General features: G+C 49.2%; 1 protein-coding gene across 1 annotated transcript in view; it reads left to right on the top strand.

Annotated features, from left to right (window-relative positions):
• Nucleotides 1-16,843, top strand: part of LOC143766163 (cartilage oligomeric matrix protein-like) — an 883,353-nt gene that overhangs the window by 835,073 nt on the left and 31,437 nt on the right. The window contains exon 15 of the mRNA XM_077253630.1: nt 8,790-8,838. Coding sequence (XP_077109745.1) covers nt 8,790-8,838 — 49 coding nt within the window. The remainder of the gene's footprint in view (nt 1-8,789; nt 8,839-16,843) is intronic.

Genomic DNA, 16,843 nt, shown 5'->3' with positions numbered 1-16,843 from the left:
GATTCGCTTTCTTGTACTGCATAATTTGCATGATGTCGTCGTGTTGGGTCTACCATGGTTGCAGACTCATAATCCAGTCCTGGATTGGAAAGCTATGTCGGTGTCAAGTTGGGGTTGTCAGGGAATTCATGGTGACGCTCCTGTGGTGTCTATTGCTTCGTCCACTCCTTCTGAAGTCCCTACGTTTTTGTCAGACTACCAGGATGTATTTGAGAAGCCCAAACTCAATTCTCTACCTCCGCATAGGGACTGTGATTGTGCTATAAATTTGATTCCTGGTAGTAAGTTTCCTAAGGGACGACTTTTCAATTTATCTGTGCCAGAGCATGCTGCCATGCGGAGTTATATAAAGGAGTCTTTAGAGAAGGGACATATTCGCCCGTCCTCATCCCCTCTTGGTGCAGGATTCTTTTTTGTGGCTAAAAAGGATGGTTCCCTGAGACCCTGTATTGATTATCGCCTTTTGAATAAAATCACGGTCAAATTTCAGTATCCTTTGCCATTGTTAACTGATTTGTTTGCTCGCATTAGGGGGTCTAGTTGGTTCACCAAGATAGATCTTCGTGGTGCGTATAACCTTGTGCGTATAAAACAGGGTGATGAATGGAAAACTGCATTTAATACGCCTGAAGGCCATTTTGAGTACTTGGTGATGCCTTTTGGACTTTCTAATGCTCCTTCAGTCTTTCAGTCCTTTATGCATGACATCTTCCGTGAATATCTGGATAAGTTTATGATTGTGTATCTGGATGATATTCTGTTTTTTTCGGATGATTGGGAGTCTCATGTTAAGCAGGTCAGGATGGTCTTTCAGGTCCTACGTGACAATGCTTTATTTGTGAAGGGCTCAAAATGTCTTTTTGGAGTCCAGAAGATTTCTTTTTTGGGTTTCATTTTTTCTCCTTCTACTATTGAGATGGACCCAGTCAAGGTTCAGGCTATTCATGACTGGACGCAGCCTACATCTGTTAAGAGTCTTCAGAAGTTCTTGGGTTTTGCTAATTTTTACCGTCGCTTCATAGCTAATTTTTCTGGCATTGTTAAGCCTTTGACGGATTTGACCAAGAAGGGTTCTGATGTGACTAATTGGTCTTCTGCGGCTGTGGAGGCCTTTCAGGAGCTGAAGCGTCGGTTTTCTTCGGCTCCGGTCTTATGTCAGCCAGATGTCTCACTTCCCTTCCAGGTGGAGGTTGATGCTTCCGAGATTGGAGCGGGGGCTGTTTTGTCGCAGAGAAGCCCCGATGGCTCTGTGATGAAGCCCCGATGGCTCTGTGATGAAGCCATGTGCTTTCTTTTCAAGAAAGTTTTCGCCTGCTGAGCGGAATTATGATGTCGGTAATCGGGAGCTGTTGGCTATGAAGTGGGCATTTGAGGAGTGGCGACATTGGCTCGAGGGAGCTAAACATCGTGTGGTGGTCTTGACTGACCACAAGAATTTGATTTATCTCGAGTCGGCCAAGCGGCTGAATCCCAGACAGGCTCGTTGGTCGTTGTTTTTCTCTCGTTTTGATTTCATGGTCTCGTACCTGCCGGGTTCGAAGAATGTGAAGGCTGATGCTCTTTCTAGGAGTTTTGTGCCTGACTCTCCTGGAGATTCAGAGCCGGCTGGTATCCTTAGAGAAGGGGTGATTTTGTCTGCCATCTCCCCAGATTTGCGACGTGTGCTGAAAGAGTTTCAGGCGGATAGACCTGACCGCTGTCCACCGGAGAGACTGTTTGTCCCGGATAGATGGACCAACAGAGTCATCTCCGAGGTTTATTCTTCGGTGTTGGCGGGCCATCCTGGAATATTTGGTACCAGAGACTTGGTGGCCAGGTCTTTTTGGTGGCCTTCCTTGTCGCGGGATGTGCGTTCCTTTGTGCAGTCTTGTGGAATTTGTGCTCGGGCGAAGCCTTGCTGTTCTCGTGCCAGTGGTTTGCTGTTACCTTTGCCTGTCCCGAAGAGGCCTTGGACGCACATTTCCATGGATTTTATTTCAGATCTCCCTGTCTCTCAGAGAATGTCTGTCATCTGGGTGGTGTGTGATCGTTTTTCTAAGATGGTCCATTTGGTGCCCTTGCCTAAGTTGCCTTCCTCCTCCGAGTTGGTTCCACTGTTTTTTCAAAATGTGGTTCGTTTGCACGGGATTCCTGAGAACATTGTTTCTGACAGAGGATCCCAGTTTGTGTCTAGATTTTGGCGGACCTTTTGTGCTAAGTTGGGCATTGAATTGTCTTTTTCGTCGGCCTTCCATCCTCAGACGAATGGCCAAACCGAGCGAACTAATCAGACCTTGGAGACTTATTTAAGATGTTTTGTTTCTGCTGACCAGGACGACTGGGTTACTTTTTTACCGTTGGCCGAGTTTGCCCTTAATAATCGGGCTAGTTCTGCTACTTTGGTTTCTCCTTTTTTTTGTAATTCGGGGTTTCATCCTTGTTTTTCCTCGGGTCAGGTGGAGCCTTCTGACTGTCCTGGAGTGGATGTTGTGGTAGATAGGTTGCATCAGATTTGGAATCATGTTGTGGACAATTTGAAGCTGTCACAAGTGAAGGCTCAGCGCTTTGCCAACCGCCGTCGCTGTGTGGGTCCCCGACTTCGCGTTGGGGACTTGGTGTGGTTGTCTTCTCGCTTTGTTCCTATGAAGGACTCCTCTCCTAAGTTCAAGCCTCGGTTTATCGGTCCTTATAAGATTTTGGAAGTCCTTGGCCCTGTGTCATTTCGTTTGGACCTCCCGGCATCGTTTGCTATTCATAATGTGTTTCATCGGTCGTTGTTGCGGAGGTATGTGGTGCCTGTGGGTCCTCCGGTTGAGCCTCCTGCTCCTGTGCTGGTTGAGGGAGAATTGGAATACGTGGTGGAGAAGATCTTGGATTCTCGTATTTCTAGACGCAGGCTTCAGTATTTGGTTAAATGGAAGGGCTATGGTCAGGAGGATAATTCCTGGGTTGTCGCCTCTGATGTTCATGCGGCCGATTTGGTTCGTGCCTTCCATGTGGCTCACCCTGATCGCCCTGGGGGTTTTTATGAGGGTTCGGTGACCCCTCCTCAAGGGGGGGGTACTGTTGTGAACGCTGTTTTCAGGCTCCCTCTTGTGGTCACAGGTGGTATTGTGTGACTTTTGTTTTGGGCTCCCCCTGGTGGCTTTGTTTGTTATCCTGCGGGTCTGTGGCTGATCAGCTGCCTCGTTATTCACTTGGGAGTTTCCTATTTAGCTCTGTTTCACTTCCACTTGTTGCCGGCTGTCAATGTATTCAGTGCTATTCTGATTACTCCTGATTATCTTCGGTTTCAGTTTCTTCAGGAGAAGCTAAGTTCTGTTTAATCATTTTTTGCTCATCAGTCTGCAATATGATTTCTGTGTATGATGAGTTTAGTCCAGTTTGCTAATATGTGATTTCTTGCTCTGGTTTGCTCTGGGATACAGAGTTGCTTCCCTCGCACCGTTAGTTGGTGCGGGGGCTCGAGCAATCTCTGCGTGGATATTTTGAATAGGGTTTTTAATTGACCGCACAGTTCCCTTTCTATTTTCTGCTATCTAGTGTTAGCGGGCCTCATTTGCTAAATCTAATTTCATCTCTGCGTTTGTGCTTTCCCCTTAACTCACCGTTAATATATGTGGGGGGCTATTCTATATCTTTGGGGTCATTTCACTGAGGCAAGTGAGGACTTTCGTTCCCTCTAGGAATAGTCAGTTTCTCAGGCCGTGACGAGACGTCTAGGATTTTCAGGTAACGTTCCACGGCTGCCTATAGTTGTTTGCGGATAGGATCAGGTTGCGGTCAATTCAGTTACCACTTCCCAGAGTTTGTAGTCGGTTTAGTTACTTAGCTAGTCCTACTTGCGATCCTTGCCACTAGGATCATAACACTAGTTCAACCCATAGCCTAACCTAACATGCCCTAACATGTTGATCCAGAGGAAGGCAAAAAAAAACCATGTGGCAAAGAGTAAGCTCCACATTGGGGAAAAAAATTTCTTCCCGACTCCACATACGGCAATCAGACTAGTTCCCTGGATTAACGCCCTATCAAGGAATCTAGTATATATATTCTGTAACATTATACTTTTCCAGAAAGGTATCCAGTCCCCTCTTAAATTTTAGTAATAAATCGCTCATAACAACATCATATGGCAGAGAGTTCCATAGTCTCACTGCTCTTACAGTAAAGAATCCGCATCTGTTATTATGCTTAAACCTTTCCTCCAGACGTAGAGGATGCCCCCTTGTCCCTGTCTCAGGTCGATGATTACAAAAGATCATCAGAAAGGTCTTTGTACTGTCCCCTCATATATTTACAGTATACATTAAAATAACATCACCCCTTAGCCTTCGTTTTTCCAAATTAAATAGCTCCAAGTTTAATAATCTATCTTGTATTGCAGACCCCCCAGTCCTCTAATAACCTTGGTCGCTCTTCTCTGCACCCGGTCTAGTTCAGCTATGTCTTTCTTATACACCGGAGACCAGAACTGTACACAGTATTCTATGTATGGTCGAACTAGTGACTTGAATAGAGGTAAAATTATGTTCTCCTAATGAGCATCTATGCCTCTTTTAATGCATCCCATTATTTTATTTGCCTTTGTAGCAGCTGCCTGACACTGGCCACTAAATGTGAGTTTGTCATCCACCCATACACCCAGGTCTTTTTCATTGACGGTTTTGCACAGAGTTTTAGAATTAAGCACATATTTATACATCTTCTATCCAAGTGCATGACCTTACATTTATCCCCATTAAAGCTCATTTGCCATTTATCAGCCCAAGCTGTCATCTGCAAATATTGAAATTCTGCTCTGTATGCCCCCTACAAGGTCATTAATAAATATGTTAAAAAGAAGAGGGCCCAATACTGACCCCTGCGGTACCCCACTGCTAACCGCGACCCAGTCCGAGTGTGCTCCATTAATAACCACCCTTTGTTTCCTATCCCTGAGCCAGCTCTTAACCCACTTACACATATTTTCCCCTATCCCCACTATTCTCATTTTATATATCAACCTTTTGTGTGGCACCGTAGCAAAAGCTTTTGAAAAGTCCATATACACTACGTCCACTGGGTTCCCTTGGTCCAGTCCGGAACTTACCTCTTCATAGAAATTGATCAGATTTGTCTGACAGGAACGGTCTCTAGTAAACCCATGTTGGTATTGGATCATGAGGTTATTTCTCTTCAGATACTCCAGCATAGCATCCCTTAGAATGCCCTCCAGGATGTTACCCACAGTAGAGGTTAAGCTTACTGGCCTATAATTTCCGAGTTCAGTTTTTGTCCCCTTTTTGAATATTGGCACCATATTTGCTATACGCCAGTCCTGTGGTACAGACCCTGTTATTATGGAGTCTTTAAAGATTAAAAATAATGGTCTATCAATGACTGTACTTAATTCCTGCAGTACTCGGGGGTGTTTCCCTTCGGGGCCCGGAGATTTGTCAATTTTTGCGATTTTTAGATGCTGCCGTACTTCCTGCTGGGTTAAGCACTGCAGGTGACATTTAATGGGGATTTTTTGTTATCACTGATCATATTGTCTGCCATGGGATTTTCTTGTGTAAATACTGATGAAAAAAAGTCATTTAGCATATTGGCTTTTTCCTCATCCTCATCCACCATTTCACCCAGACTATTTTTAAGGGGGCCAACACTATAATTTTTTAGTTTCTTACTATTTACGTAGATAAAGAATATTTTGGGATTATTTTTACTCTCTCTGGCAATGAGTCTCTCTGTCTCAATTTTTGCTGCCTTGATTTGCTTTTTACATATATTTATTTAATGCCTTAGTTATCACTATCTACATCCTTTTAATTCTCTAAATGCTTTCATGTTGTCACTTATTGCGCCCCTTACAGCTCTATTTAGCCATATTGGTTTCCTCCTATTTCTAGTATGTTTATTTTGTTACTCTTGTGAAAATAAAACAGTTTGGTTCCAAAGTAATTTTTTTGTGAAAAAAGTTAGATGTAAATTTTTTCCTTCCACATTGCTTCAGTTCTCGTGAATCACCTGAAGGGTTAATAAACTTCTTGAATGTGGTTTAGAGCACCTTGAGGGGTGCAGTTTTTAGAATAGTGTCATGTTTGGGTACTTTCTGTCATATTGACCCCTCAAAGTCACTCCAAATGTGATGTAGTCCCTGAAAAAGATAGTTTTGTAAATTTTCTTTGAAAAATGAGAAATTGTTGGTCAACTTTTAACCCTTATAACATCCTAACAAAAAAAATATGTTTCCAAAATTGTGCTGATGTGAAGTTGACTTATGGGAAATGGCATTTATGAACTTTTTTGTGTGACATAACTCACTGCTTTTTGAGCACAAAAATTAAATTTTGAAAATTGAAAATTCACAATTTTGGCATAATTTCAATTTTTTTCATAAATAACAGTAAGTCATATGGAAGATATTTTACCATTATCATTAAATATGGTATGTGACAAAAAATAATCTCAGAATCGGTGGGATCTGTTGAGGCGTTCCAGAGTTATAACCTCATAAAGTGACACTGGTCAGAATTGTAAAAATTGTCTTAGTCATTAAGGTCAAAACTGTCCCGGTCACAAAGGGGTTAAAGGACTTTATTCTGCCTGTGTCTTTATTTACAATACAACTATAGGATTAGTAATGTATAAGAGTCTTATAGACCCCTCTCCATTACTAACCTGTGGGCTTGATGTCACATGAGAATACAAAGGTGATAACACCAGAAATATGAACCCCTACAGGGCAAGTGGGAAGAGCCTAGCAAAGTGCCAGAATTGGCACACCTAATAGGTGTGCCTTTTCTGCATGGCTGCGTGCTGCTATTTTTAGGCAATATCTATTGCTCCTTTCCAGCCTGAGAATACCAGTTCCCAGCTGTCTGCTTTAACTTGGCTGGTTGTCAAAAATATGGGGGACCCCACGCTGTTTTTTTAAATTGTTAATTAAAAAATACGGCTTGGGGACCGCTCTATTCTTGATAACTGTTTTTACTAAAGCTGACAGCTGAGGGTTGCATCCTGCAGCTGTCAGTTTTGCCTGGCTGGCTATCAAAAATGCAGGGTAACTCACATCATTTTTTATTTACCGTATTTTTCAGACCATAAGACTCACTTTTTTCACCAAAAAAAATGGGGGAAATGGGTGTGCGTCTTATGGACGGAGTATACTTAATCACACTATGGCCGCGATCCTGGTCCAACGCTGCAGGGCGATGCAGCCTCCCTCCCCAGGCTGGTGCAGCTGTGGGGTGGTGGCGGTGGTGCTCCTCCAGTTGCCGAGATCTGAATCTGAGCATGCGCTGCCCCCGGCAGACATTTTCCAGGAGGCCACCACATCACAGCACTGGATCTGCTGGGGCCTCCGAGCTTTCACGAAATGCTGGCGGAGCCCCGCTGCCCCACAGAGCACCACCAACTCTGCCACCCCACAGAGGAGTACCACCACCGCCGCCCCACAGAGGAGCACCACAGAGCACCACCACTGCCCCTCATAGGAGCACCATAGAGCAGCACCACAGAGCACCACCGCCGCACCAGCCTGGACCACCGAACAACCCCTGTGACCACTCCTCCGCCTGTGCTAATCCACCCTGCTAAGCTGAATTCAGACTGTAAGATGGACCCCCATTTGACACATTATATTTTTTCCCTATTTTCCTTCTGAAAACTTGGGGTGCGTCTTATGGTCCAGTGCATCCTATAGTCTGAAAAATACAGTACTTATTTGTAGCGCATGCAGCGACTGATGAATACTCCCATCAGCCATCTTCTCTCGTTATCATTTGAATACAACTCTCAACATACTCCCCTGCCAGCGCTGATAGCATTGTGAGCAGGGGACAATTATGTGAGCTGTCTTCAGCACCCGGCACCAGGGAATAGCACGAATAGTGCCGCTGATTCCCAGGCGCCGATGCATGTGATACTGATGTGGCACACCAGTGGAATGCGGCTCCCACACATATTAAACACATGTACACATGGACACGGATATCTCCGATACTGGTTTTTCTAGTATCAGAAATATCAGGATTTGTGAAAGAGCCCTAATACAGGCTGATAAAGCGCACCCAAAACCTTCTAGGGGTACAATCTGCTGTCAAATCTGCATGATAGTTCCTCATGAGATCAGTGGGGGTCCGACCTATTGAAATCTGCTTTTGCGTTTGCCGGATAATAGAATTGTCCTGCAACATTATGGACTTAATCAAGAGGGCTCTCTTTGTGCCATAATGGAAAATCACGCTTATTAACTCAGAGCATCAATGCACTACCTTGGAGACATTAGTCCCTAGAATACTGAAAAAGAAATAAAAATAATAAAAAAGTAAAGCCGGTAACAGCATGTGTGCAAAGAATTGCTTTTTAAAAAAACATCTGATCTTTAAGTTACAAATAACTCCAGTCAAATTACTTTGCTGGCAAAGTGACTGTAGACTATTGCAAAGGAGCAGATGACAGGTTTAGAGTACCTTTCACTAGAATTTTTTTCTACTGGGTCACTCAGTTATGCCCCTCAGTAATAAAGATTCAAAATTCCCCTTCAGCAAGCTGTTACTCAGTTTAAACTAAACCATCCAATGAAAGGTCCTCTTTAAATTACATACAATCATCTCTCCAAGACCTTTTTTTCATTGTGTGCATTCAGCTTATTTGTAATCATTTTCTGCAAGCTCTTAAAACAAATGTACTGAAATGTAAAAATGTTTCAGTAAATTCTAAAAAACCTCCTAGTATTTAGAATTAACTGAGAATGACAGCTATGTTTTGAAAATATCTAACACTGTTTATCTTACCATTTGTTAAATGTTTCCATGTTCCAGGGTATGGAGATTGTCCAAACGATGAATAGTGACCCAGGACTTGCTGTTGGTAAGATTCTTTTATTTAAATATACTGTATAAATCTGACTACTTTTGAACTTAAAAAATCAGATATGCAAATAAAATGTAAAAGACATGTTCAGTAAAAATAAATGATAACATATTGTGACAAAATCACTGGTAAAATGCTGGAGGGGAGATATGTGTCACTACGCTTAATGGCATCTGTGATCTAAAACCCAGAGTTTTATCCTCCAGCACACTAAGTGTCATGAGGGGTTAAGCTAATTGATATAATGGGCTGGCTTTAAAGTGGATATCCATAGAGCAAGTGGGAGGATGTCCACCTTATCTCCACCCCAGGGTGTGGTCTGGGGCTTAAAAAGCTGGGCTCCAAGGGCAGTCTTGGTTCAGCCAGGCTGGAGAGAGGATCTCCAGTGGTTTGTATCCTGAGGAGAAAATTCTGAACCTGCGTTGCTCCAGAGCGAGCAGCCCCCACAAATGTTTGTGTGCAGCATTTTTGTTTTCTTTGTTGTTCTCCTGTTTTTGCCCGAAGGGCTGTATTTTACTTTTCTCATCTTGTTGGTTTATGCAGCCATATAATAAACCAGCCAAAGATTTAAAGAGACAGTGTTTCTGTTTTCTACCTCTGTGTACTTCTGAGTGAATTGAAATGCTACACTATCTACGGTGCAGGTGTGAAATTGCTACTCGGTGGTTATTCGACCACTGGGAGCCTCATCGATCATCAGAATGGGGAACTTATATCCCAGTATACAAAAAGATGCAGCAGGTTGGATGCCTGACCACAGCTCCATTCTGGTTGGAGCAGCAGCTGAGTATGCGCACTTCCCCCACTATTCTAAAATTCTCCATTCTGGCATTTTTTGTGGGTCTCAGTGGTAAGACCCCCACCAATCAACAATTCATTACAAATCCATATAGGTGATAAATTGTTTTAGCCAGACAACTCCTTTAATGTAATTTATGAACACTAATATTTTCTTGCTATTTATTTATTATTAAAAACTGTGCACAAAACCAATGAATAATACATTTCATATCGGATAAGTTTTCCACAGTAATTTAAATTAAGCCCTTTAAAGGATGACCCATTTGGCAGGGCTGTCACATATATACTTTTCCCTAGACACACACTTTTTATGGCATTTGAGTCATCATTCTTAATTCACTTCATAGCCATGCACTTTTCCATATTATTTCATCACTCACACACAGTCACATTCATGCTATTGGACACACACTATCGGCACATTTTCCTGCTCTGCGGTAGTCCTTGGTGCGCATGCGCTGCTGTCCTGACATCGGGTCTTCAGACGGGCGGGCACAGGACTGCCGTGGGTTGTTTACTTTCCAGCGGCATGTGGCGGAAGATTCCAACGGATGCTGGGCCAGTGGAGCATGCTCCATAACCAGGGGGTCATTTTAGATATTTCTGCGCTAGGGCATAGCCCCCACAAACAGAAACACCTACAAAAGTCTATAGACACGGTCCGGTGCCTTACTGGATGGGCACTCTTTAAATAATCAGAATCCTTCCCCAACACACGCCTCTGAGGAAGTCTTAACGAAATGTGCATTGGGGCGGCGAGGACAGCTTGTTCCCAGCACATTGCCACATCTTTATTAGTAAGTTTAACCTCTTATTCTTTGCTTTTGCAAATAGACTTGCCCCCCAGTGCTCTTCCTCTTATGGGTTACATCCATTTTATTGCTGACTAGCACACTGCACTTTATGTTTACACTGCTATTTCTGCTGCTGTTAAAGTGTTTTGTTTTGCATTGTTTTGCACATGCTCATATGTTATGGATATATGAGATGCTTTACTACATATATATTTATCAAATTTAAACATATGTTATGGAGGTTTGCACATTGCACTTTTTTCCAGAGGGCTGCCACTTGCAAAAGTTCTTATGGTTATACTATCAATCTATATATGTACGGCTTAACTTCACATTTTGCTGCTGATTTTGTAACATCTTGTCCCTGTACACATGGTCTCCAGTAGTTTTTCCTGATTTTTTGTTATTATATATTTATTTAATGAAGATTTAGTTTTAAGGATATCACTACCATTGATATATTAAGTCGCTTACTAGCACATGGCATCATAATGACAGAGATATAGAAACCACAACCATTATTGGTTCTGTGAGCTTAGTCACAAAGGGCTGTAGTCTAAGAGGATCTACTCACCTGGAGTCAACATGCAGATGCCTGTCAGAGAGGGATTCGTGCAGTTCGTTCCCTCACTCAAGTTATCAATGACACATACCAATCTGAGATGTGTTAATAAGGGTAATTTCTATTGCAGCATTTGACACTGTGGATCATCAGCTCCTCCTCACTATGCTCCCTCCGCTTCATTTGCCTCAAAGACATTGTTTTCGCCTGATTCTCCTCCTACCTCTCTGACGGCTACTTCGCTGTATGTTTTGCTGGCTCCTCCTCCTCTCAACTTCCCCTTACAGTTGGGGTTCACAAAGGATCAGTCCTCCTCTTCTCCTTGTATACTGTCCCTATTGGACAAACAATCAGTAGATTTGGTTTCCAGTATCATCTCTATGCCAATGACACCCAATTATACACCTCTACTCCTGACATCTGGCCTGCATTATTATAAAACACCAGTGATTGTCTTACTGCTGTCTCCAGCATCATGTCCTCCCTGACACAAGTTATGTCGCTTATCCATGTTATGTAAATAAAAGCTTATAACCTGACATTAAATTCATCCATTGATTGTAAAAATTATTCTTTTGAAAGCTGAAACCCTCCGAATTGTGGTTTAGGTTAAGAAAACAAATTGGCATCAATGCAGAAATATTGATCAGTTAAAAGACATAGAATGGTCAGATTTTGGCAAGACAAAAGTTGTGTCGCCCACAGAAAGTAATGTGATATTTAAACAAATAATTAACTGAAAATACAAATATATGTTGCATAACATTGGTGAATGAAGTTGTGGTGCTATTAGAGTCATATTTAATATTTTGTGTGACTTCCATGAGCTTGAAGGACTGCATCCATGCGGTTCAACAATGATTCATACAATTTATTAATGAAGTCATCAGGAATAGCAAGAATGCTTACAAGCCTCCCAGAGTTCATCTAGATTCTTTGGTTTAGTCTTCCAAGCTTCCTCTTTCATCCTACCCCAAACATGCTCAATGATGTTCATGTCTGGTGACTGGGCTGGCCAGTCCTTGAGCACCTTGATCTTTTTTTCCTGGAGGAACTTTGTTGTAGAAATGGATGTATGAGATGGAGCAGCATCCTGCTGCAGAATTTGACCCCTTTTATGATTTGGAATATAAGAGGTAGCTAATACTTCTTGATATTTTAGGCTATTGATATTGCCTTCCACCTTACAAATGTTTCACACACCCCCATACTGAATGTAACCCCAGACCATGATCTTTCCACCACCAAATGTAACTGTTTTCTGGGTGTATTTTGGATCCATACGGGCTCCAGTAGGTCTCCTGCAGCTGTGGTATAATTCTACTGAAGATTCATCAGAGAAATCCACCTTCTGCCACTTTTCCAGCTTCCATCTGTTAAGCAGGCTGTGGGACTTTGCAAATGCCACACGGTTTTTTATTTGCCTTTTGTTTAGTGCTGGCTTCTGGGCACTGATTCGACCATGGAGGCCATTTCAAGACAGAATCCTACAAACTGTTCTAGTTGACACAGGGACTTGAGGTGACCAGGCCTGTTGGAGCTCTGATGCAGTGGAAGAGGGGCTTGCTTTGGATTTTCTAACCAACAAACATTCCTCCTGAGCAGTTGTCTTGCAGGGTCTGCCGGACCTGGGCTTGTCAAACACATCTCCAGTCTCTTCAAATCTTTTTTAATTCTTTGTACTTGATGCTGAGACACATTAAAGGTGCCAGCCACCTCTGCAGTGGATCTGGTCTTCAGCCTCTTGATAATCCAGGCTTCGGTCTCAGGGTGGATTTTTGGCATGTTGTCAGAGCTCAAGTTGCAGTTCTGGCGGCCTCGACCAACCAGAGATGCGGGATTTCCAGGACAGACAGACAGACAGACAGACAGACGGAAAAACCCTTAGACAATTATATATATAGATATTTGTTGGTTGGTGTGCACACTTGTTTTCAGTAGGTTCATATTAAAAGTTATGCTTTAATAATTATACAGTACTAGATGGCAGCCCGATTCTAAAGAATCGGGAGTCTAGAATCCATATATACTTTATTTATTCAAATGTAAGAATAATTTGGTGGGCGGGGACCTTCGGCCTCCGATTTGGTTGGCGGGGCCCCACGGCCTCTGATTTGGTGGGCGGGGTCCCTCTGCCTCCGCTTTGGTGGGCGGGGCCGCTCGGCCTTCGATTTGGTGGGTGGGGCTCCTCGGCCTCCGATTTGGTTGGTGGGACCCCTCGGCCTCCGATTTGGTGGGCGGGGCCCCTTATCCTCCGATTTGGTGGGCGGGGCCCCTCGGCCTCCGATTTGGTGGGTGGGGACCCTCGGCCTCTGATTTGGTGGGCGGGGCCCCTCGGCCTCCGATGTGGTGGGCGGGGCCCCTCGGCCTCCGCTTTGGTGGGCGGGGCCGGGCCCCTCGGCCTCCGCTTTGGTGGGCGGGGCCGCTCAGCCTTCGATTTGGTGGGCGGTGCTCCTCGGCCTGCGATTTGGTTGGCCGGGCCCCTCAACCTCCGATTTGGTTGGCGGGGCCCCTCGGCCTCCGATTTGGTGTGCGGGGACCCTCGGCCTCCGCTTTGGTGGGCGGGGCCCCTTGGCCTTCGATTTGGTGGGCGGGGCCCCTCGGCCTCCGATTTGGTTGGTGGGGCCCCTCAACCTCCGATTTGGTTGGAGGGGCCCCTCGGCCTCCGATTTGGTGTGCGGGGACCCTCGGCCTCTGCTTTGGTGGGCGGGGCCCCTCGGCCTTCGATTTGGTGGGCGGGGTCCCTCGGCCTCCGATTTGGTTGGTGTGGACCCTCGGCCTCCGATTTGGTGGGCGGGGCCCCTCGGCCTCCGATTTGGTGGGCGGGGCCCCTTATCCTCCGATTTGGTGGGCGGGGACTCTCGGCCTCCGATTTGGTGGGCGGGGCCCCTCGGCCTCCGATTTGGTTGGCGGGGCCCCTTGGCCTCCGATTTGGTGGGCAGGGACCCTCGGCCTCCGATTTGGTGGGCGGGGCCCCTCGGCCTCCGATTTGGTTGGTGGGGCCCCTCGGCCTCCGATTTGGTGGGCGGGGACCCTCGGCCTCCGATTTGGTGGGCGGGGACCCTCGGCCTCCAATTTGGTGGGCGGGGACCCTCGGCCTCCGATTTGGTGGGCGGGGACCCTCGGCCTCCGATGTGGTGGGCGGGGCCCCTCGGCCTCCGCTTTGGTGGGCGGGGCCGGGCCCCTCGGCCTCCGCTTTGGTGGGCGGGGCCGCTCAGCCTTCGATTTGGTGGGCGGGGCTCCTCGGCCTCCGATTTGGTTGGCGGGGCCCCTCGGCCTCCGATTTGGTTGGCGGGGCCCCTCGGACTCCGATTTGGTGGGCGGGGACTCTCGGCCTCCGATTTGGTGGGCGGGTACCCTCGGCCTCCGATTTGGTGGGCGGGGACCCTCGGCCTCCGATTTGGTGGGCGGGGACCCTCGGCCTCCGATTTGGTGGTCGGGGACCCTCGGCCTCCGCTTTGGTTGGCGGGGCCCCTCGGCCTCCGATTTGGTGGGCGGGGGTCCCTCTGCCTCCGATTTGGTGTGCGTGGACCATCGGCCTCCGCTTTGGTGGGCGGGGCCCCTCGGCCTCCGATGTGGTGGGCGGGGCCCCTCGGCCTCCAATTTGGTGGGCGGGGACCCCCGGCCTCCGATTTGGTGGGCGGGGCCCCTCGGCCTCCGCTTTGGTTGGCGGGGCCCCTCGGCCTCCGATTTGGTGGGCGGGGTCCCTCTGCCTCCGATTTGGTGTGCGGGGCCCCTCGGCCTCCGCTTTGGTGGGCGGGGCCCCTCGGCCTTCGATTTGGTGGGCGGGGCCCCTCGGCCTCCGATTTGGTTGGTGTGGACCCTCGGCCTCCGATTTGGTGGGCGGGTACCCTCGGCCTCCGATTTGGTGGGCGGGGACCCTCGGCCTCAGATTTGGTGGGCGGGGACCCTCGGCCTCCGATTTGGTGGGCGGGGCCCATCGGCCTCCGATGTGGTGGGCGGGGCCCCTCGGCCTCCAATTTGGTGGGCGGGGACCCCCGGCCTCCGATTTGGTGGGCGAGGCCCCTCGGCCTCCGATTTGGTGGGCGGGGACCCTCGGCCTCCGATTTGGTAGGCGGGGTCCCTCGGCCTCCGATTTGGTGGGCGGGGACCCTCAGCCTCCAATTTGGTGGGCGGGGACCCTCGGCCTCCGATTTGGTGGGCGGGGCCCCTCGGCCTCCGATTTGGTGGGCGGGGCCCCTCGGCCTCCGATGTGGTGGTCGGGGCCCCTCAGCCTCCGCTTTGGTGGGCGGGGCCGGGCCCCTCGGCCTTTGCTTTGGTGGGTGGGGCCGCTCGGCCTTCGATTTGTTGGGCGGGGCGCCTCGGCCTCCGATTTGGTTGGCGGGGCCCCTCGGCCTCCGATTTGGTTGGCGGGGCCCCTTATCCTCCGATTTGGTGGGCGGGGACTCTCGGCCTCCGATTTGGTGGGCGGGGACCCTCGGCCTCCGATTTGGTGGGCGGGGCCCCTCGGCCTCCGATTTGATTGGCGGGGCCCCTCGGCCTCCAATTTGGTGGGCGGGGACCCTCGGCCTCCGATTTGGTGGGCGGGGCCCCTCGGCCTCCGATTTGGTTGGTGGGGCCCCTCGGCCTCCGATTTGGTGGGCGGGGACCCTCGGCCTCCGATTTGGTGGGCGGGGACCCTCGGCCTCCAATTTGGTGGGCGGGGACCCTCGGCCTCCGATGTGGTGGGCGGGGCCCCTCGGCCTCCGCTTTGGTGGGTGGGGCCAGGCCCCTCGGCCTTCGATTTGGTGGGCGGGGCTCCTCGGCCTCCGATTTGGTTGGCGAAGCCCCTCGGCCTCCGATTTTGTTGGCGGGGCCCCTCGGCCTCCGATTTGGTGGGCGGGGACTCTCGGCCTCCGATTTGGTGGGCGGGGACCCTCGGCCTCCGATTTGCTGGGCGGGGACCCTCGGCCTCCGATTTGGTGGGCGGGGACCCTCGGCCTCCGATTTGGTGGTCGGGGACCCTCGGCCTCCGCTTTGGTGGGCGAGGCCCCTCGGCCTCCGATTTGGTGGGCGGGGTCCCTCTGCCTCCGATTTGGTGTGCGTGGACCCTCGGCCTCCACTTTTGTGGGCGGGGCCCCTCGACCTTCGATTTGGTGGGCGGGGCTCCTCTGCCTCCGATTTGGTTGGTGGGGCCCCTCGGCCTCCAATTTGGTGGGCGGGGACCCTCGGCCTCCGATTTGGTGGGCGGGGACCCTCGGCCTCCGATTTGGTGGGTGGGGACCCTCGGCCTCCGATTTGGTGGGCGGGGCCCCTCGGCCTCCAATGTGGTGGGCGGGGCCCCTCGGCCTCCGCTTTGGTGGGCGGGGCTGGGCCCCTCGGCCTCTGCTTTGGTGGGCGGGGCCGCTCGGCCTTCGATTTGGTGGGTGGGGCTCCTCGGCCTCCGATTTGGTTGGCGGGGCCCCTCGTCCTCCGATTTGGTTGGCGGGGACCCTCGGCCTCCGATTTGGTGGGCGGGGACTCTCAGCCTCCGATTTGGTGGGCGGGGACCCTCGGCCTCCGATTTGGTGGGCGGGGACCCTCGGCCTCCGATTTGGTGGGCAGGGACCCTCGGCCTCCGATTTGGTGGTCGGGGACCCTCGGCCTCCGCTTTGGTGGGCGGGGCCCCTCGGCCTCCGATTTGGTGGGCGGGGACCCTCGGCCTCCGTTTTGGTGGGCGGGGCCCCTCGGCCTTCGATTTGGTGGGCGGGGACCCTCGGCCTCCGATTTGGTGGGCAGGGACCCTCGGCCTCCGATTTGGTGGTCGGGGACCCTCGGCCTCCGCTTTGGTGGGCGGGGCCCCTCTGCCTCCGATTTAGTGTGCGGGGACCCTCGGCCTCCGTTTTGGTGGGCGGGGCCCCTCGGC

Source organism: Ranitomeya variabilis, chromosome 1 (assembly GCF_051348905.1).
Source record: "Ranitomeya variabilis isolate aRanVar5 chromosome 1, aRanVar5.hap1, whole genome shotgun sequence".
NCBI lineage: Eukaryota > Metazoa > Chordata > Amphibia > Anura > Dendrobatidae > Ranitomeya > Ranitomeya variabilis.
The sequence above is the reverse complement of the archived record's forward strand: the minus strand, read 5'-3'. Positions and strand labels throughout refer to the sequence as shown.